The 22,940-nt window shown below is 40.3% G+C and overlaps 1 protein-coding gene across 11 annotated transcripts in view; it reads right to left on the bottom strand.

The window, feature by feature from the left end:
• The window catches only part of TIAM1 (TIAM Rac1 associated GEF 1), a 466,629-nt gene that overhangs the window by 19,640 nt on the left and 424,049 nt on the right, over nucleotides 1–22,940 (bottom strand). For all 11 annotated transcript variants that reach the window (XM_061418767.1, XM_061418922.1, XM_061418676.1 and 8 more), the window contains 6 exons: nucleotides 21,762–21,830; nucleotides 21,357–21,482; nucleotides 15,827–15,935; nucleotides 10,921–11,100; nucleotides 10,706–10,824; nucleotides 5,778–5,886 (listed from right to left, as the gene is read on the bottom strand). In XM_061418767.1, coding sequence (XP_061274751.1) covers nucleotides 5,778–5,886; nucleotides 10,706–10,824; nucleotides 10,921–11,100; nucleotides 15,827–15,935; nucleotides 21,357–21,482; nucleotides 21,762–21,830 — 712 coding nt within the window. The remainder of the gene's footprint in view (nucleotides 1–5,777; nucleotides 5,887–10,705; nucleotides 10,825–10,920; nucleotides 11,101–15,826; nucleotides 15,936–21,356; nucleotides 21,483–21,761; nucleotides 21,831–22,940) is intronic.

Here is a 22,940-nt window from a genome sequence, read left to right as displayed (position 1 = left end):
GCAATACAATCCTACCTCAAGAAATAAGAAAAACTTCGAATAGACAATCTAACTTTACACCTAAAACAACTGGAAAAATAAGAATGAAAAAACCCCAAAATTAGTAAAAAGAAAGAAATCATAATGATCTGAGCAGAAAGAAATGAAAAGAAATGAAAGAAACAATAATAAAGATTAATAAAACTAAAAGCTGGTTCTTTGAGAAGATAAAGAAAATTGACAAACCTTTAGCCAGACTCATCAGGAAAAAGAGAGAGAAGAATCAAATAAACAAAATTACAAATTAAAAAGGAGAGGTTACAACAGACAATGCAGAAATACAAAGGTCCATAAGAGACTATTATGAACAACTATATGGCAAAAAACGGATATTCTAAAGAAATCGACAGATTCTTAGAAAAGTTCAATCTTCCAAGACTGAAACAGAAAGAAATAGAAATTATGAACAACCCAATTACAAGCACTGAAATGGAAGCTGTGATCAAAAATCTGCAGAAAACAAAAGCCCAGGACCAGATGGCTTCACAGGAGAATTCTATTAAAGATTTATAGAAGAGCTAATGCCTATTCTTTTAAAACTCTTTCAAAAAGTTGTAGAGGAAGGAACACTTCCAAACTCATTTTACGAGGCTACCATCACCCTGATACTAAAACCAGCCAAAGACAACACAAAAAAAGAAAACTACAGGCCAATATCACTGATGAACATAGAGCAAAAATCCTCAACACAATGTTAGCAAACAGAATTCAGCAACACATCAAAAAGCTCATACACCATGATCAAGCTGGGTATTCCAGGGATGCAAGGATCCTTCAATATATGCAAATCAATCAGTGTGATACACCATGTTAACAAATTGAAAGATAAAAACCATATGATAATTTCAATAGATGCAGAAAAAGGCTTTGACAAAATTCAGCACCCATTTATGATTAAAACTCTTCAAAAAATGGGCATAGAAGGAACCTACTTCAACATAGTAAAGCCCATCTATGATAAACCTGCAGCAAACATTTTTCTCAATGGTGAAAAACTGAAAGCATTTGCCCTAAGATCAGGAACAAGACAAGGGTGTCCACTTTCACCACTATCATTCAACATAGTTCTGGACGTCCGAAGTCCTAGCTACAGCAATCAGAGAAGAAAAAGAAATAAAAGGAATGCAGTTCAGAAAAGAAGAAGTAAAGCGCTCACTGTTTGCAGATGACACGATACTGTACAGAGAAAGCCCTAAAGATAGTATCAGAAAACTACTAGAGCTAATTAGTGAATTCAGCAAAGTTTCAGGATACAAAATCAATACACAGAAATCACTTGCATTTCTATATACTAACAATGAAAAATCAGAATGAGAAACTAAGGAATCAATCCCATTTACCATTGCAACAAAAAGAATTAAATATCTAGGAATAAACTTACCTAAGGAGACAAAAGAACTGTACACAGAAAATTATAAGACTCTGATGAAAGAAATCAAAGATGACGTAAACAGATGGAGAGATATTCCAAGTTCCTGGGTAGAAGAATCAATATTGTGAAAATGACTATACTACCAAATGCAGTCTACAGGTTCAATGCAATTCCTATCAAATTACCAATGACATTTTTCACAGAATGAGAACAAAAAACTTTCACAATTCATATGGAACCACAAAAGACCCTGAATAGCCAAAGCAGTCTTGAGAAAGAATGGGGCTGGAGGAATCAACCTTTCTGACTTCAGATTATACTACAAAGCCACAGTCATCAAGACAATATGGCACTGGCACAAAAACAGAAATATAGACCAATGGAACAAGACAGAAAGTCCAGAAATAAACCCATGCACCCATGGGTACCTTATTTTTGACAAAGGAAGCAAGAATATACAATGAGGCAAAGGCAGCTGCTTCAGTAAGTGGTGCTGGGAAACCTTGACAGCTACATGTCAAAGAATGAAATTAGAACATTTCCTAACACCATACACAAAGATAAACTCAAAATGGATTAAAGACCTAAATGTAAGACCAGAAACTATAAAACTCCTAGAGGAGAACATAGGCAAAACACTCTCTGACATACATCACAGCAGGATCCTCTATGACCCACCTCCCAGAATATTGGAAATAAAAGAAAAAATAAACAAATGGGGCCTAATTAACCTTAAAAGCTTCTGCACATCAAAGGAAACTATTAGCAAGGTGAAAAGACAGCCTTCAGAATGGGAGAAAATAATAGCAAATGAAGCAACAGACAAACAACTAATCTCAAAAATATACAAGCAAATCCTCCAGCTCAACTCCAGAAAAATAAATGACCCAATCAAAAAATGGGCCAAAGAACTAAACAGACATTTCTCCAAAGAAGACATACAGATGGCTAACAAACAGATGAAAAGATGCTCAACCTCACTCATTATCAGAGAAATGCAAATCAAAACCACTATGAGGTACCATTTCACACCAGTCAGAATGGCTGCGATCCAAAAGTCTACAAGTAATAAATGCTGGAGAGGGTGTGGAGAAAAGGGAACCCTCTTACACTGTTGGTGGGAATGCAAACTAGTACAGCCACTATGGAGAACAGTGTGGAGATTCCTTAAAAAACTGGAAATAGAACTGCCTTATGATCTAGCAATCCCACTGCTGGGCATACACACTGAGGAAACCAGAAGGGAAAGAGACACGTGTACCCCAATGTTCATCGCAGCACTGTTTATAATAGCCAGGACATGGAAGCAACCTAGATGTCCATCAGCAGATGAATGGATAAGAAAGCTATGGTACATATACACAATGGAGTATTACTCAGCCATTAAAAAGAAAACATTTGAATCAGTTCTAATGAGGTGGATGAAACTGGAGCCTATTATACAGAGTGAAGTAAGCCAGAAAGAAAAACACCAATACAGTATACTAACGCACATATATGGAATTTAGAAAGATGGTAACAATAACCCTGTGTATGAGACAGCAAAAGAGACACTGATGTATAGAACAGTCTTATGGACTCTATGGGAGAGGGAGAGGGTGGGAAGATTTGGGAGAATGGCATTGAAACATGTAAAATATCATGTATGAAACGAGATGCCAGTCCAGGTTCGATGCACGATACTGGATGCTTGGGGCTAGTGCACTGGGATGACCCAGAGGGATGGTGTGGGGAGGGAGGAGGGTTCAGGATGGGGAACACATGTATACCTGTGGCGGATTCATTTTGATATTTGGCAAAACTAATACAATTATGTAAAGTTTAAAAATAAAATAAAATTAAAAAGCAAAAAATAAATAAATAAATAAATAATGGATTAAAGACCTAAATGGAAGACCAGAAACTATAAGACTCCTAGAGGAAAACATAGGCAGAACATTTGATGAGATAAATCAAAGCAAGATCCTCCATGGCTCACCTTCTAGAGTAACGGAAATAAAACAAAAGTAAACAAGTGGGACCTGATTAAACTTAAAAGCTTTTGCACAGCAAAGGAAACTACAAGCAAGGTGAAGTGACAACCCTCAGAATGGGAGAAAATAACAACAAATGAAACAACTGACAAAGGATTAATTTCCAAAATATACAAGCAGCTCATACAACTTAATGCTAGAAAAACAAACAACCCAATCAAATAGTGGGGAAAAGACCTAAACAGACATTTCTCCAAAGAAGACATACAGATGGCTAACAAACACATGAAAAGATGCTCAACATCGCTCATTATTAGAGAAATGCAAATCAAAACTACAATGAGATATCACCTCACACCAGTCAGGATGGCCATCATCAAAAAGTCTACAAACAATAAATGCTGGAGGGGGTGTGGAGAAAAAGGAACACTCTTCCACTGTTGGTGGGAATGTAAACTGATACAGCCATTATGGAAGACGGTATAGAGATTCTTTAAAAAACTAGGAATAAAACCACCATATGACCCAGCAATCCCACTCCTAGGCATATCCCCTGAGGAAACCAAAACTGAAAAAGACACATGTATCCCATTGTTCACTGCAGCACTATTTACAATAGCTAGAACATGGAAGCAACCTAGATGCCCATCGACAGATGAATGGATGAAGAAGTTGTGGTACATATACACAATGGAATACTACTCAGCCATAAAAAGGAATGCACTTGAGTCAGTTCTGATGAGGTGGATGAACCTAGAACCTATTATGCAGAGTGGAGTCAGAAAGAGAAAGATAAATATCATATTCTAACACATATATACAGAATCTAGAAGAATGGTACGGAAGAACTTATTTACAGGGCAGCAGTGGAGAAACAGACATAGAGAAGGGACTTATGGACGTGGGGAGAGGGGAGGAGAGGGTGAGATGTATGGAAAGCGTAACATGGAAACTTACATTAGCATATGTAAAATAGATAGCCGACAGGAATTTGCTGTATGGCTCAGGAAACTCAAACAGGGGCTCTGTATCAACCTAGGAGGGTCAGGTGGAGAGGGAGATGGGAGGGAGGGTCAAAAGGGAGGGGATATGTGTATACCTATGGCTGATTCATGTTGAGGTTTGACAGAAAACAACAGAATTCTGTAAAACAATTATCCTTTAATTAAAAAATAAATTTTAAAAAACAAAATTAAAAAAAACCCAGTAAACAGCAAAACTTTCCCGCTTCCATCCAAAGAAAGATAAGAGAAGGAAGGTGAATGGAAATATTAATATTAGATTTCATTTATACTATCACTCGCCTATGAATCTTCTAGGGGCAGGCTAGGAAATGACACAGCCTAAAACAAAAGCAAGAATACTGGCCATTGATCATTTTACACTCAGGAACAACACGCATGCTGTACAAGTATTTACACACAACAATGAGCCATATTTCCTGAATTACGCACAGTGGGCTAACTCACAGTTTTTCTCTTTCAAAAAAGCATTTTCCAGTAAAACAACATGAGATTTCTAATTGTGGCAACTACATTCATCAGAACTAGTTTATTGAAAAAATAATCCTTGACTCAGGGAACTCAAACCGGGACTCTGTGACAACCTAGAGAGGTGGAATGTGGGAGAGAGGTTCAGGAGGGAGGGGACATATGTATACCTATGGCTGATTCATACCGATGGATGCAATGAACATGAACTTGGGCAAACTTTGGGAGATGGTGATGGACAGGGAGGCCTGGCGTGCTGCAGCCCACAGGGGCGCAAAGTGTCAGACACGACTGGGCAACAGTCATGAACAGCAACGTGGCAGAAACCAACACAATATCATAGAGCAATCATCCTTCAATTCAAATTAAATAAAAGAAAATAAACCTTCATAAACATCTTACAATTTGCTAGTATTACCAGTGTGACTGACAAGTACCTTATAACTGATCAAGGCACCCAGTGGCGCCAAAACAGATGAGCTGAGAACCATGCCCTGAACCCTGGCATCACAGACAGCAACACAGAGCCAGGAAGAAAACAAACGATCTCAGACTGGGGGGCTCAGATACAGAGACAGTTTTGATTTGTTGATTTTTCTTTGGTTTACTATTAACTCATCATTTTCAAATGATATTCGGAGCGGCAGCTTAAAAAACATCTTTTCCTGCCTATGTGTCTACACCTGGGTGAGATGCAACACAGCAGGGGGGCCATGTTGGTCGTACTTAGCTGGGAGGTGTAATTTAGTGTCAGTGACATGTTAGTGGCCACAGCAAGAAGACAATGCAGATGACTTATGTAAGGATACTTTAATAAACTGTGTCTTGGAAAAGAAATGTTAACTTATTTCAAAAAATAAGCCAGCCTCCCTCTGCCCCTCCAAGCCCTTTGGTGACACGTACCAAACGCTGCCAATTCAGGCTCCTTTTTCCACTTGCCCAGCGAGGCGGGAGGGTTTGGCCAGATGACGGTGGTATGCAACAGCAGGTCTCCCATGCTCAGATCTGCAACCTGAAATCCAGGGCAAAGCTTACTGGGTAATGTCATAAACACTCAAGATATTCATGACATTTTAAAACTCGACAGGCTGGTGTCAATATGACTTCATGAAAAATGCCTCTAAATAATGTCTTCCATCTGGTCGTCTTTTCCCCCTTTATTCTGTGTTTGCGTATCAGAATTCCAAGAATATGGTGGCCAAAAGATACAAATAGAGCTTCTGAAATTCACATGCAATAAAGCTATCAAAGGGCTTCCCTAGTGGCTCAACAGTAAAGAATCCGCCCACACAATGCAGGAGGCTCAGTTTGATCCCTGGGTTGGGAAGATCCCCTGGAGAACAGAATGGCAACCCACTCCAGTATTCTTGCCTGGGAAATCCCATGGACAGAGGAGCCTGGCAGATACAGTCCATGGGGTCGCAAGCGTTGAATGCGACTTAGCAGCTCAACAACAAAAGACCTGTCAAAACTGATGAATAAAATCACAGAGGTTTGGTGTTCAAATTGATAGTTACCCAAGGGGAACCAACGGTCATCCATGACAAAGATCCAGGAAGCTACAGACACTGCCACCTGTGAATTTAAGTCCCTTTAGAGCAAGGGTCTTCTGGGAAGCAGTGCAATCTTTACTTCATTTCTTCTTCTTCTGACTCATTTTAACAAAGATTTCATTTCACTTTAGAGGAAGAAAAAGAAGCCAACTGAGGTGCTGGGAGATTGTTCTTTAAGCTTGTACAATGTGAGCTCTGGGGTCCTTAAAAACCACAAGGTCTACTCTTGCAGCCTCAAAGGTCAAATGCTAAGCCATCTCAGATGAACAAGGTCCTCTTCTCCTTACGGAAGCATGATAATCCTCAGATTCCACCAGTGTCCATGCCTGACAACTGTCACGTGTGTCTTTTTCACTGGAGCTGTTGACCACTTCCACGTCTATCAAAATCCCACCCTCCCACACACTCAACAACCTAGTCACAGATGCAAGGATCATCTGGTCCCTCCACGTGGCTCCCTGTGCTAACACGTCAGAGGACGAGGCTTTGCAACAACCAGAGTCCATGGTCCATCCCACTGGGCAACCCCATCAATTGTGGGGAGGGTCTTCTTCCAATATGCCTCCCTGGAGCCCTCGCCCACCAGTCTCTCACTTTTACTGTTTCCATAGAAAGCAAGCCTGAGTCTTTCTCCCTCAAAGCAGCAGTGTGCATATTTGAAAACTTGATGTTGAATTTCTCAAGGCCAGATGGCTCTGGTTTATTTTGCTGCTTTTGATCTGACCGAGTTTCTAGATATGCCAGCCACCAAGCAGCCCTCCACCAAGTATGGTGCCATTTACTCACCACTCTGGGCTGCAATGCTGGAAGTGGGGCTCCGGCATTGGACAACACAGCAGTACCATTGCCACTATAATGATCAAGATCATTATGGCAGTAATAATCACTCTAATTACTAGTGAGCTATATTATTAGTCATATGGTCAGTGGTTAAAAACAGTAAGCAATTACATTACTTTGTTCATATTCAGTAACTAGTCAACCACACCCCCAGGGCAGTATCCACCAAGGGAACACTACTGCTTTCTCTAAGTATTGCTATAGACTTATCACTGATCTTGGCGCAGAACACACCATTTCCCCAGGACCATTCTCCCTAGGGTTTTACTTTTGTGGATTCAAGATCACTCCATCCTTTCCAGTTTGAAGACCATTCTTTTCAGTGGAGAAAAAAAAGACATCAAGTGGATTTGAGTCATTTTCTTTGGGTCATCAAATGTCTTTGGTTATGATACTTCTAGCCCCGGGTAGTGGTCTTTTTCTTTCTTATTCTTCCTATAGTGCTAAGACATAATCTTCTGTTGCTCTCTTTGCATCTTCTTCAAGCTTTCATTTTTGTGATCTTCAGACATCCTACTACTGATACAGGACTTTCCTACCCTGTCATACTGGTATGTGGTCAAAGGTCCCTCTTTCCATCTTTTGTACATTTTTACCCTAACAAAATCTCTGCTCACAAGAGATTGCTTTGCATAGCACTACATCTCTTTGTTCCTTGCTGGAAAGATTTCTTACTTGGTTGACAGAATTTCAGTTTGGAGGTTGGGCAGTTCCACCAAAACCATATGCCCTTTTATAGTCTGACTTGTGAATCATATTCAGCTTTTTGTCTAAAGTCTTTGCAATCTGCTATCCATATTACCTTCTAGACTTTGGCATAATAGTCCTTTGCTCTCAAGATCATTAAAATTCAGAAATCAATTTGGAATATAATGAAATGCACTGAAATTGTTCATTTCCATGACTCAATAAAATTCACTTGTCAAAATGAAATAAACTAAAATACAGGATAGAAGCCTTATAATTCTGAAGTATTATTCATAGTCGTCAAATGAAGCCTAGAGAAGTACTTGACAATAGGAATTAAGCGAGTCATTGTTCAATCACACAGTAAAATATTACACAATCATTTCAATGATCCTTTTGAATCATTTAAAGTAACGTGAAAATTAAATAATTCTTTGTTCAACATAAAAAAAAAAACTCAAGGTACAAAATAATTTCCAAAATATTCAAGTATATGGAATTATATTCAAGTACATAATAAACATATTTTTTAAAAAATAAATACCCAAACATCAAGAGGTAAGTTTTGTCTTCTGAGATTGTAGGTAGTTTTAATTCTTGCCTTTTTCTGTAGCTTGCTCTTTTCTTTAAGAAACACAGTGCATTTTTCTTACTATAAAATTTTACAAGAAAATGAAAACAAAATCCAGAGAGGCATGTCTGTCTTTTCCACATTCTGATAGATTAAATTGTCTGCCTGCTAGACAGAGAATATTCACATACTCTTCCTGAAATACCATGGTGAATAAAAATTGTGTTTCAGTGGAAAACAGCCTTTTTTTAAAGGCTTTCAGTGAGCAGCCTTTACAGCACACCCTCTTGAGCTATCAGAGTCCAACTCCGTATCTACGTGTCTTTGAACTTCTTTGTAAGGTGCAGGTAACAGATAAATGTGTACATTCTCTCCAGCCTGGTAGTGACTTTAATTGATGCCTCCCGCTGTGGAAAAACCAATTTGTTTGCATTTACAAATCATCTCGCCATGTCTTCACTTCATACATACACCTGCTATTTTGACTGTCAGGTTCCCTCACATCATCTAAGTAAAATACACTTCTTCATATTTGTTCGCTTGACATCTCATAGAGATGTCATGATTTTACCTTTTTCTGAAAATTATCTTTTTACAGTCCAAAATTTCTTTGTTTCACCAAGGACATAAACGGGAACCCGTTAGACAATAACTCTTTACATCTCCAAAGAGAAGGCTGTTTTCTTTTCCAGACTAAACAACCAGGTCTTATCCCCACCACCCCTCTGCCTTTCCCTCCTTCCAATCACAGCAAGAGTTTCTCGTCATAGTTCCCTGCTAGCTTGTGTCCTTTTTTGAGGCAGAAAGGAAAAGGAGGACAACATTCCAATCAAACCAGGAAGCACAGCGGCACTGGTGAATATCATTCCATAGCATATCCGTCTGATCCATCTCAGTACTATCTGCACTTATTCACATAAGCTCTCCTCAGTGACTCAGACACAACTTAGAGTTCATTTTACATTTTTCTCAAGCGTATTTGTTCCTGTGACTCTTTATTCTAAGTACAGTTTCAGGCAGACTTTAAAAAAAAAAAGATTCAGAGTCATTTGAAACTTTCACTCATTCAATAAATATTCACTGAGCGCCTGCTACATGTTAATTACTAGTCTAGTCTCTGGAGATACGGCCATGACCTTTAACAGTGTTTAGAGAAACAGTCCAAGTCATGGTCACGGAAATCCACTCTCACACTTGAGAGAGAACAAAATCAGAGGTCTGGAGGGTGAAGCAGAAGAATCAGGGTATGTTTCCTAAACTAAGAAATAATTCAACTGAGAAAGAAAATTCACAGTGTAGCCTTGGGTAAAAGACAGAAGTTCTACCAACGTGGGAATGTATACTGGTATAGCCACTATGGAAAACAATTTGGAGGTTCCTTAAAAACATAAAAATAGAATTGCCATATGGTTCAGCAAGTCCACTCCAGGCACATACCTGGAGAAAACTCCAATGTGAAAAGATATGCGCACCCCAATGTTCATAGTAGCACTGTTTACAAAAATCAAGACATGGAAGCAACCTAAGTGTCTACTGACAGATGAATGGGTAACAAGATGTGTATACATATATATACACATATATACACTCATATAATATATATAATATTCCAGTGTATTATTACTTAGCTATAACAAAGAATGAAATAGTGCAATTTGCAGCGAAATGAATGGACCTGAGATTTTCATACTAATTGAAGTAAATCAGAGAAAGACAAATATCATATGATATCACTTGTATGTAGAATCTAAAGTATGGTACAAATAAACTTATCTGTGAAAGAAAAAAAGACTCAGAGACATAGAAAACCAACATAGTTATCAAAGGGGAAAGGGGAAGGTTAAATTAGGAGTCTGAAACTAACAGATAGATACTACTATATATGAAATACATAAATGATAAGGTCTTACTGTATAGCACAGGGCAATATATTCAATATCTTGTAATAAACTATAATGGAAAAGAATCTGTAAAAGAATATATATATGCAAACTGAATCACTTTGCTGTACATCAGAAACTAACACAATACTGTAAATAAACTATGCTTCAATTAAAAAAAAAATGCCACCAACAAAAATACTATCGTTGTTACTATTTTACTTATAAATAACACCTTAAAAAGAAACGAACCAACCCAGCTCTACGGACAAGCATGCTGGGCAGAAGAGGGGTCCTTACCTCTTTTTTCTCACCGGTCTGTTCAGCGATCAGCTGGTCAAACACAGCCCCAAATTCCTCATGGATTTTCTGCATTTCATTGATATGACTTGCAACCTTGTTCATAGTCTTGATGGCCACTGGAGGAGAACAGGTCATGAAAGCAATGAAAAGGCCATTTAAAGGCTCTGGGAGAGACGGGAACAAGAGACAGTTCTCAGGGGCTCTCGGCTCACCATCCAGGTGGTAGTGTTCCTCACTCTCCGCGTCTGTCAGAGCAAAAAGCTCCTTCAGCAGAAGCGGATACTTAAGGATCCTCTGGATGGGCTTGATGAGGTAGGACTCCAGGGTGGACGAATGCTGCTGCTTTGGGTTCTGGGCGTCCAGGAACGCCTTGAAAGCTGCGTCCGTCTTGGCTGGAAGAGTTTAAATACAGACTGAGTGGAACACCCACAGGACTCCCTTCTCACAGCTTCACTCACTAATTCCAAGGTGCCTTTTCACAGGATTGAGAGTACAGTGAGTGGTCAGAGAAGGCCTGCCCATCAGATTTCTTTGTTTATTTAGGAGGCGTGAGCAGAGCTCCAATGAGTTAGCAGCGGTCTCCAACCTTTTTGGGCACCAGGCACTGATTTTGAGGAAGACCACTTTTCCCGAGATTGGGGAGGAGGGGACGGTTTGGAGATGATTTGAGCACATTACACTTATTGTTTACTTTGTTTCTATTATGATTACATCAGTTCCACCTCAGATAACCTGGCATTAGATCCCGGAGGCTGATGACCCCTGAGCTCTGGGATAACAGAGTCGGTAAGTCCTACGCATGGAGGTTTTCAAGGGTTGCTGTTGAATGTCTTCTTAATCTGATATTTTGACATCAAAGGCCTTACAGACCTGGGAGAGCCTGTCCTAGAGCGAGTCAGTCCCTAAAGGTAGCCCAGGAATCACCTAGAAGCATGCTTTTCACACACAAACCAACCAATCCAGAGCCCCTGCCTCCATCTCTCTTCTATGAGGCTTTTACAGCTCTAGGCCGATATTGCCCTAAGCATCCCAGAGCCAGGTCCCAGAGAATTCAGGACAGCCCTCCCACCCCAGAGCCTGCTGAGATTATTCAAATTAGCCAATCCTAAACCCGCTTGCCCTGCTTCACCCATTCCTTCCTGCAGACGCCACAACAGAGCGTCTTGCTTGTGTCTTCCCTTCACTCATTCTGCCTCCGGGCGGACCCTGGTATGTCCTCTCATGGCCCTGCACTGTGTGATCCTCTCCCCTCCTCTTGGGAACCATGAATAACACACGGTCTTTCTTTCAAATAAAAACAATGATTTATTTGGCTGTGCTGGGATCTTTGGTTGCAGCATGCGAACTCTTAGCTGTGGCATGTGGGATCTAGACCCCTGACCGGGGACTGAACCTGGCTCCCTGCATTGGAAGCGCAGTGTCTTAGCCACTGGACCACTGGGGAAGTCCCACAAACTTTTGATGGTAATTGTCTCCTGATCTGTTGGCCTCGCCATCTCTGAATTATACAAAAGCCTGCATCTTCCAACACTGCTTACCCCAGTTTTTCTAATCTTTCAAGCATTTCATTGCTGATAGAACCTCTTTTGAGAAGAGGAAGGAAAGAAAAGCAGCAGCACTACCTTGCAGCTGGGTAAGTGGAACAGTGCTGGTCTCCTGCAGGGAATGCCTTTTAAGATCTGTTCTGTGCTAATGCAGTGCTACCAGCTATCAGGATTTATCTCAGAGGGAAATACACAACTGACCTAAGGGAACACGGGCAGCAATTTTCTCACGGGCTGGGCTTTTATCTGTGTCCCAACTAGGCTGAAAATCAGCCCTGGGGAGTTGTGGGCCCCCAGACAATCAGAAAGGTATCTGCCAGTGAACAGTCAGGAAGACATGACATGTTTTTCCAAAGAAATGGTGGAAAGAGAGGCTGAACTGAGGGCAAAAATGGGAAGAAGAATGGACAATATATTAAAATGACTAACTGTAGGCATATACTTTTTCAAGCTTCTGATAAAATATATTTCCATCTCCAAAAATTAGGAATGTGAGCTAAGCACAAAAGATAGGGCTTCCCTGGTGGTCCAATGATTAAGAATCCACCCTGCAATGCAAGGGACATGGGTTCAGTCCCTGGTCAAGGAAGATCCCACATGCTAAGGGGCAATTAACCCCATGGCCACAACTTCTGAGCCCACACACGGCAACTACTGAAGCCCTCTCACCTAGAGCCTGTGTTCTGCAACTCACGAAGCCACTGCAATGAGAAGTCTGCTCACGACAATGAGAGAAAGCCCTCACACAGCAAGGAAGACCCAGCACAGCCAAAGGAAAAACAGGAACAGAAGAGACTGTAAAAGGACATCATGAAATCACAGAATGAGTCTTCTCACTCTCTTTATTCAATTAAGAAAAACAGCAGTCATGGGGAAAGGCCTTGTCAAGACTACCATCTTCTCAGCCATTTTAAGGCCCATCAAGAGGAATCAGATTCCATGGATCCAGCCACCAAATCCATGAAGAGAAAGGAGACTGGGAATGCAGTGGTTGCAAAGCAGCCCAGGCAGGTACTTCCTGTTCTCAAAGAGTTCTCTTCATCCTATCTGCACATTGGGCCATCAGAAAAATGTGGGTCATACCTAACGGTTTAAGGGATGATTTTGAAAGACTCTAATATTTTTCAGGTGCAAAATATAATGATTTTGAATTTTTGAAAATCTACAGGGGCAGAATTTAATCAAGTGAGTAAAAATAACACAAACTGCTTTAAGGACTGTGATGAGTATATAATTTTACCAGAGAGCAAAGTGCTCTGAAAACTCTCATAACACAGCATTCAGTTAGAGTTTAAAAAGAAATACATACACGGAACTATATGACCAGTGCAGCTTATATAAAACCACAAAGCAGGACAATTTCCTTGTCATATAGCTGGACAAGGATATTCCCAGGTATCCTTTAAGTTTTTATGCTGAAGTAGAACTCTTTTTGCCTGGACTGGAACGATCATTAAGTATGTCATTAAGTATGTCATTATCTGGGGCAGGATTTTTTGCTATCCAGAGACCTGTGTTGTATTCATCTTTATCATAATAAGTTTTGAATTAAATCAAGCTAGTTCTCTTTGGCAGCAAACACAAATGTAAGTAAATTACTTGCATATTCAGCAGTTGTTTGCATGGCAGCCACATGGTAAGGTGTAAAAGGAAGAGCAGACTGATTTCCAGAGATCCTTTGAAATTGAACTTTCTATAGATTCTACTGTTTACCAAGGCCATATTTCTCTAGTCCCTTAACCTATCAAAGTCACATGCAGAACTATGGAAGAGAAACAGCTTTTTAGTGACGCTCAGAACACCCATTATCTTCCTAGAACACTTAGGAACGGGAGCTTGCCAATATAGAACTTCTACTCTTCTCTGTGCAAAACGGAATTACAGCTGGACTTTTGTAAATAATTCAAGCAATTTTAGTAGTGATGGTGGTGACTATTATCACACACCTGGGAACAGAAATCGGTGAGGGAAAGATGAAATGACACAAAAAGGTGTATGAAGTGTGGTAGGTTATTATGAAGTTAATGAAAATACAAATAAAGTAGGGAATTTTTAAATCCCCTATGTTTTTGCATAATTGCAAAATGACTTATCAATTCTGGCCCTGAAGAGCTGAGTCAAAACTTTTATGATAAGAAAATTGACAACACTATTAATTCAAGATATTAATGCATTTAATTTCTCAGTACAGTCAGCGCTCCATATCTAAGGATTCTATATCCACAGGTTTTGCATTGTGGATTCAACCAACGATGAAGAGGAAACAGTTGGGAGAAAAATTCCAGAAAGTTCCACAAGGCAAAACTTCAATTTGCTGCGTATCGACAACTATTTATTACATAGCAGTTATACTGTATTGGGCTTTCCTGGTGGCTCAGATGGTAAAGAATTCCCCCACCATGTTGGAAACCTGGGTTTGATCCCTGGGTTGCAAAGATCCCCTAGAGGAGGGCATGGCAACCCACTTCAGTATTCTTGCCTGGAGAATCACCATGAACAGACGAGGCTGACAGGCAACAGTCCACGGGGTTGCAAAGAGTCGGACACAACTGAGCAACTAAGCACAGCACACATATACTATATTAGGGCTTCCCAGGTAGCACTAGTGGTAAAGAACCCACTTGCCAATGTGGGTGGAGAAGGAAATGGCAACCCACTCCAGTATTCTTGCCTGGAGAATGCCGTGGACAGAGGAGCCTGGTGGGCTGCTGTCCATAGGGTCGCACAGAGTCGGACATGACTGAAGTGACTTAGCATGCATGCATGCGTTGGAGAAGGAAATGGCAACCCACTCCAGTATTCTTGCCTAGAGAATCCCAGGGACAGAGGAGCCTGGTGGGCTGCCGTCTATGGGGTCGCACAGAGTCGGACACGACTGACGTGACTTAGCAGCAGCAGCAGCCAGTGCGGGAGACATAAGTTCGATCCCTGGGGTGGGAAGATTCCCTGGAGGAGGACGTGGCAACCACTCCAGTATTCTTGCCTGGAGAATCCCAGGGACAGAGGAGCCTGGCGGACTACAGTCCATGGGGTCACAAAGAGTCGGACACGGCTGAAGTGACTTGGCATGCATGCATACTGTATTAGGTATTTCAAGTAACCTAGCGATGTTTGGTGGCGCTAGTGATAAAGAGACTTGGGGGTTCGATCCCTGAGTTAGGAAGATCCCCTAGAGTAGGAAATGGCTACCCACTCCAGTATTCTTGCCTGAAAACATCCCTAGACAAAGGAGCCTGGCGGGCTACAGTTCAGGGGTTTACAAAAGATTTGGACACGACTGAACAACTAAGCACACACACATGGGAAAATATGCATAGGTTACGTGCAAACAGAACACATTTTATATAAGAGACTTGAGTGTCCCGGAAATTTGGTGTCCATGGGGGACCCTAAAACGAATACCCCACAGACACCGAGAGACAAGTGTACTCTCACTCGTAGCTTGCTGGAATATCTATCTGGCACAACAATGACTCTTAGATTTCCGTCCAAAAGCCCCCGACCACGGTCAGCCACACAAATGTGAACTGACAATTAACATGCCCACCTGCTGCCCGGGCCTCCTAGGCCTTACCTTTCACCAGGACCTTGGGGACCTTCGTGTGGCTGGCGCAGAAGGCACTGTAGAGCTTGAAGCGGTCAGCGTAATACAGAAAGGATCCCCCCAGAGAAAACAGCACTTTCTGGACACAGTGAGAAACAGTGCAGTTAGTTTGCAGTCCTCCTCACCCAGGAACATCAGCAGGATGCAGCCGGGAGCTCACACCTGCCCGAGTCTCCCCACAGATCGGCACCACTCACACCTGTCACCGCCTGTCTTTGCTCACTGACGGCCTATTGGGAGGTCTATGGGCTCACCTATTTGTGTAATAGACCCTGTATTTGGCTATCTCAGTAATTATAGCCAGTGTCACCGGTTTTGCTGGCTTGTGTCTTTCAATGACCTAGCTGGGATATCTGACTGTTAATGAGAAAGTAGATATGGCATTTTGGAAAAGACAGAAAACTCCTGAATTCCCTCATTCGATTCTGTTGGGATGTAGAAGTGACAAACCAAATAAAGGCAAAAATGCATAAATCCCCCAAAATAGAAAACCCCTTTCCCTGATCACTAATTCCACCCTCTCTAACACCATACTCTTTTCTAGCAGCAGTAGATAAGAACAGAAGAAACAGACTCACCCATGGGAATTAGGTAACATCTCCCAGCCCATAGCCTCTGCCTGAACTGGATCAAAATCAGGTGGAGGCCTTCCCTATCAGGGCTTCCCTGACAGCTCAGTTGGTAAAGAATCTGCTTGCAATGCAGGAGACCCCAGTTCAATTCCTGAGTCAGGAAGATCCACTAGAGAAGGGACAGGCTACCCACTCCAGCATTGTTGGGCTTCCCCTGTGGCTCAGCTGAGAAAGAATCCGCCTGCAACTCGGGAGACCTGGGTTTGATCTCTGGTCCAGAAGATCCCCTGGAGAAGGGAAAGGCTACCCACTCTGGCCTGGAGAATTCCTGGACTATATACTCCATGGGGTCGCAAAGAGTCGGACATGAGTGAGTGACTTTCACGTTCTTCCCTATTAGGAATTTAATATAGCTCAGCTGGGATACTTTTTATCCTATACATTTTCTATAAATATATGAAACAGGCCTCAGAAAAATATCTTCTATAGGTTTCACACTGATCTAGTCTAGTTCAGAAAGAGGTATGGCTTATTTAGCTTTAGAATTTTAAAGTTGGATTCCAAGCCAAAAAAAAAAAAAAAAAATAAGACTTTGGATTCAAGTGATAAATTGGGTTCCACAAAATGCAATTTATTTTAATTAACAACGTAGAAAATTCTGATAGTCTAATTAAAAGAAAACAAAGGTTTATTAATAACCATACATAATTGGTAATTAGAGGCCTAAATTCATTTCCTACATGTTCTACTTTTCCTCCTTTACTTTTTCAGCTACATGCCTCCTCACATCTCATCCCCCTGACCCTGTATAGACAGTCATCCTTTTAACCATATCCAATAATTAAATGAGACAAATTGTGTAAGAAAAAGCTCTAAATGTAACCCCTCACTTTAGCCACATGAAGTCATTCATTTGTTTAACTTAATATAAATTCACTAGGCATTTACCATATAGGAAACACAGATAGAACATTAACATGTTCATTTATTCTTCCAGCCTTAAAAAATCATCTTGGAGCACAAACTGTGCACAAAGATGGCGGGTGTGCACACAAAGACTGCATTTACCCTGTGTTTCTATTCAGTAGGACCTCACAAGCCTCTCACTGGCTGACAGACACTGCAAATCCCCAAGAGGAAATTTTATCAAAACTTATTTGATCTCAGAACCAATTTTTTTTTTTTTTTTGCTAATCCTGTTGTAGGGCTTGTGTTCTATGCAACACAATTTGCACCTTTTTAACAAGCTTTTTAATTTTGGGCAAATATATAACCAGGATTTAAACGAAACAGCAATCACAGAAACCATGAGCAACAGGCTTAGGGATGAACACAGACTGAGAAACCAACTCAGCAGTGCCAGAGAGCAGCCCCGGGGCTGAGAGTACTCAGTGAGCATCAACTGTCACGTCTTACAGACGGAGGGGAGACTGTCAGATTATGCAGGAAATCGGTGAGGTGAAGGTCGGAGCAGAGGGTTCCACTTAAATGATATTCACAACTGTGACTGCTCTAGAGTGAAGTTGCTCAAGGATCATGCGCTAATCCCTCCCTAGAATAACACCTCTGCTTGTAGCACCATGATGTTTGTATCACAGTTCTGATAACTAAACAGTCCTAAAGTGATCAACAGAATCTAAACACAAAGAACTGATGCCACAGTAAAAGCAGGCTAAATGAAGATCATGAACGTTAGGTATTTTAGATTAAAACCAAGCATTTTCAGGTCTGTATGCATTTTTATCATGTTGTTCTAACACTGTCCTATTAATTAATTTACCAATGAGCCAAGCTGTATTTCAAATGGACAGTATCACGAATCATCCTGAGGCGAGAAAAAAATGAAGCAACCCAAGCAATTCCACACACACACAAAAAAACTATATTTACTAGTTAAAGGGGTATTATGTCTGTAATTTATTCAAATCTTTCAGGAGAAAAAATTACACCTTTTGTACACACAGACACACACAACACAACACACACACACACACACATTAGATAGCCAGAGAAAGGATAAAGCAAACGTGGTCAAATGTTAACATTTGGAAAATGTGGGAGAAGGATAGCTTAGAATTCTTTGTGCTATTCTTGTCACCTTTCTGGAAGTCTGAAATTATATCCAAATAAAATTAGAGAACTATATATAAATATAGACCCATAAGCTTATGTATATGAAAGTGTGTGTGCATTCTAAGTGACTCCTGTTGCAGAGAGGGACTGTAAAGAGATGACACATACACAAATATATCGAAGGATAGTCTTCATCTCATCCTACAAACCTATCAGGTGTACTAACATGACACAGCCAGATCTCCGCACCTGTTAGAAGACGGCCACAGGGTACGGGGGCCACGCCTGTGCGGGCAACTGAGCCCAAGTCAACACAAGTGCAAAAGTTACTCAACGCAAAAAGATCGAAAGATAGTCACTTCAAAACCCAGTGCTAGAAAAATTAAATATTCATATACAAAAAATTGACTTTGAGTAGCCCATCACACCAGATAAGAGACTAATATATAAGTCTCCACGTCACAAAACTTCTAGGAGAAAACTTTATGACCCTGCTTTAGGCAGAGTTCATAGATAAGATACCAAAAGAATGACCCAGAAAATAAAAAATTTGAAAAAGTGGATTTCATTAAAAAACAAAAATTTCTGGGGACATCCCTGGAGATCAAGTGGTTAGGAATCCAGGCTTCTACTGCAGGGGGTGTAGATCTGATCCCTGATTAGGGAACCAAGAGCCTGCATGCCATGTGGTGTAGCCAAAAAAAATTTTTTTAAATAAAACTTCTGTGTGGAGGAATAAATTAGGAACTTGAGATGAACATATATATACTACTACACATAAAATAATAGCCAACAAGGACCTACTACATAGCACAGGGAACTATACTCAATGTTTGGTAATAACCTATAAAGGAAAAGAATCTGAAAATGATTATATGTCCATATATAAACTAAATCTGGAGAAGGAAATGACAACCCACTCCAGTATTCTTGCCTGGAGAATTCCATGGACAGAGGAGCCTGGCAGGTTGCAGTCCATAGGGTCCTAAAGAGTCAGACACGACTGAGCGATTTTCACTTATAAACTAAACCACTTTGTTATATACCTGAAACTAACATACCGTAAATCAACTATACTCAATTTAAAAAGAGAAATCAACTTAAAAAAAAAAATCTGCTCTTTGAGAGATACTGTATGACAAAAGAAAATATTTACAAATCATATATATGGTAATAGACTTCTACACAAAATTTTCAAAGAACTCTCAAGACTCAATAATAAGATAACAATCCAATATAATTAATGGGTGAATGATCTGAACAGACATTTCACCAAAGAGGCTATAATGAAAGCAAATTAGCACATAGAAAGATATGCATCATCATATCATTAGAGAAATTAAAATAAAGCCATAATGAAGGGCCACCACATATTTGCTGAACTGGCTACTTTTAAAAAGAGTGACCTGACCCTGCTCAAAGAAAGAGGAGGAACAGCTGGTGGAACTGCACGCTGGCACAATCATTCTGGAAAACAGTTCCGCAGTTTCTTAAAAAGTTAAACATACACTTTCCATACGATCCAACCATTCCATTCCGAAGTATTTATCCATGAGAAATAAAAGCATATATTCATGGCTCAGCTGGTAAAGAATCTGCCTGCAATGCGGGAGTCCTGGGTTTGATCCCTGGGTTGGGAAGATCCCCTGGAGAAGGGAAAGGCTGCCCACTCCAGTATTCTGGCCTGGAGAATTCCATGGATCTCTTAATTTCATGGATCTCTTAATACATTCATACTAAAACTTGCACACAAATGTTCACAGCAACTTTACTTGTAATTACCAAAAGCTGGAAACAACCCAAATGCCCAAGAAAGGAGAAAGGATCACAAAGTATATCAATAGTACTGATACATCCACACAATGCAATTACTACTCAGCAATTAAAAAGTATGAATTGTGGGTATATGAAACAACATGGGTGGAACTCAATATAATTATCCAGTAAAAGATGCCACATAAAAAAATGTCTGGGCTGTATGATTTCATTTATATAAAATTCCAGAATGCAAACTCGTCTATGGTAACAGAAAGCAGACACAGTTGCCTGTGGCTGAGAGGCCAGAAGAAAAAGAAGAGAGGAATCACAAAAGAACAGGAAAAACAACTGGGGGAGATAATTATGCCCATTATCCTGATGGAGGTGATGGCTTCAGAGGTGTACACATATGTCAGATTTCATCACAGTGTACATTTTAAATATAAGCAGTGTGTTTTAAGTCAATTATATCTCCATTAACCTTTTTAAATGTCCATGAGGGTGACACATAAGCCAAAACCATTGTGCATTAATCAATGAGCTTCGTTGGTTGGAAACACAATGCAGGAAATATCTGTAAGGGGAAGCCAAGCAAGGAAGAGGAAGCCTGCTGTAAGCACCCTCACCGAGTGCTCCAGTCATAAATCCTCATTAAGGCTACGGGGACACTGTGTGCTGGAAGACCGTCTTCCTCCTGGATAACGATAAGCATTTCTATTAACCAGTTCCCCAGAACAAGACAAATTAATTTGTTTATTGGAAAACCAAGACTGCTAGTCGAATTTTGCTAACAGTGTCGAAGGCCCCCACATAAATAGAACAAAAGGTAGGTGCATCTTCCTAAATAGAAGTCAGCAGATACTCCAGTTAAATGGAAATCAATGGCACTGGTTCTACCTTAGCCAGATCAGCAAGCACAGTCCATTCCCCTCTCTGACTCCCTTTAGGAACTGACCCCACTGGATATCCAATGAAGACCCAACACCACAGCAACAATTCCTCCTGCAATGTATTTTCAGGAGATTCAACTGGACTTACAGGATACCTCACTCCTGACATTAGGAGGCAGCTTGACACTATTTGAGGATGAGACTTACCTTAAATTGATCAACTTTCTCAAGCTTTTCCAAATCAGGTACCAATCTCACTCCATCTTCCAGAGTTTTAAGGAATTCTACTTGAAACTCTACCATTTCGGTTAAATTTCCAAAGAGCACATCAAGCTGGAAAATGCAAAAGAATTTCATCAACCGCCTATTTCATTAGTGTGTGGACCCTTCATTTGTTTCTGATTTAAAAGTTTTCCTACCCATATGGTAATGCTCCCACCATCAGAAGGTGAGCCAACTCTTTCCTCTTGGAGTGCATGCCAAGAGCTCACCAGGCAATAACTTGACCTATTTATTACAATTAAATGAATTCAAAATGCTCAGTATTGTGTGAGGTCCTCATTTCTTCCCCATCACCAGGTCAAGTTTAAGTTCAGACGATAGCCACCATACCTCATCCTGAGTGAGAAAAGTTTCTTTTTGAAGAGGTTTTAGGTATCTCTCCATGAGACAGTTTAAGTCCTAAGGGTTGAAAGAATAACAGATTAGCACATCTGAAAGTATATAAAGAATCTAAAAGGAAAAAAAATTATGTCCCAAAGGCTAACATTTCAGTCTTTAGGTCACTGAGGTTCACTGAAGCAGAAGTGAGCCAACCTCTTCTCAACATATTTCAGGCTTTGTAGCCATATGGTCTCTGTCACAACTATTTAATTCTGCTGCTGCAGCAGGAAAGCAGTATAAATGATACTGGGCTGGCCAAAAAAAATGGTCATGAGATGTTCCAGAAAAACCCAAATGAACTTTTTGGCCAACCCAATACAGAAATGAATGTGTGTGGCTGTGTTTCAATAAAACTTTATTTGTAAAAGCAGGCAGAGAGCCAGATTTGGCCCAAGGGCCATACTTGCTGACCTCTGACTTAAAGACTAAGATAAAGCATTAAAAATAGATCACACAGTTGTAACATAGACTTAACATAACTAAATTATACAGAGGCCTATGTATATGATCATACAATGATCATAGTTAGGTTAATTATATCATTATAGGAATATATTGCAGATTATATAGTGTTGAAATAACTTTCGAAGCCCCAGATGGAGCCTCTCTTGCCTGGGGTGTCATGTCAGTAAACCAAAATTTAAATGATTTTTATGTTCCTGCCAATACACCACTTGACCAGAAGTGTAGTATATATCTAGTCAACCAATATCCAAACGCCAAGCCAATTCTGGGTCTTCTCACCCCAACCAAGGTTGACTTTGTGGCCCTAGCCAATTAGATATTTTCTACTTTTCTCTTCCTTGTTCTTGATTCTTTTTATAAAAGCTTCTTGCCTTCTGCCCCATCTTGCAACTCTACAAAAGAAGACTGTCCAATTCATGAATAAAGTTTGTTTGTATTACTTACAAGTTGTCTTCTTTAATCATTTTTAAACAACCATTGTATATATTATAAATTATATAGGAACACAAGATCTAGTTCCGAGAATATAACTAAATGTCAGAACAAATTATAACACAAAACAGACCTGATACCCTTCAGCCTCGACTCAAAGTAGATTGTGAAGATACCACTACTTAAATTTGTCAAAACTGAATTCAATTTTAGTATGCACTCAACAGTCTA

The sequence above is a fragment of the Bos javanicus genome, chromosome 1 (genome assembly GCF_032452875.1).
Source record: "Bos javanicus breed banteng chromosome 1, ARS-OSU_banteng_1.0, whole genome shotgun sequence".
NCBI lineage: Eukaryota > Metazoa > Chordata > Mammalia > Artiodactyla > Bovidae > Bos > Bos javanicus.
The sequence above is the reverse complement of the archived record's forward strand: the minus strand, read 5'-3'. Positions and strand labels throughout refer to the sequence as shown.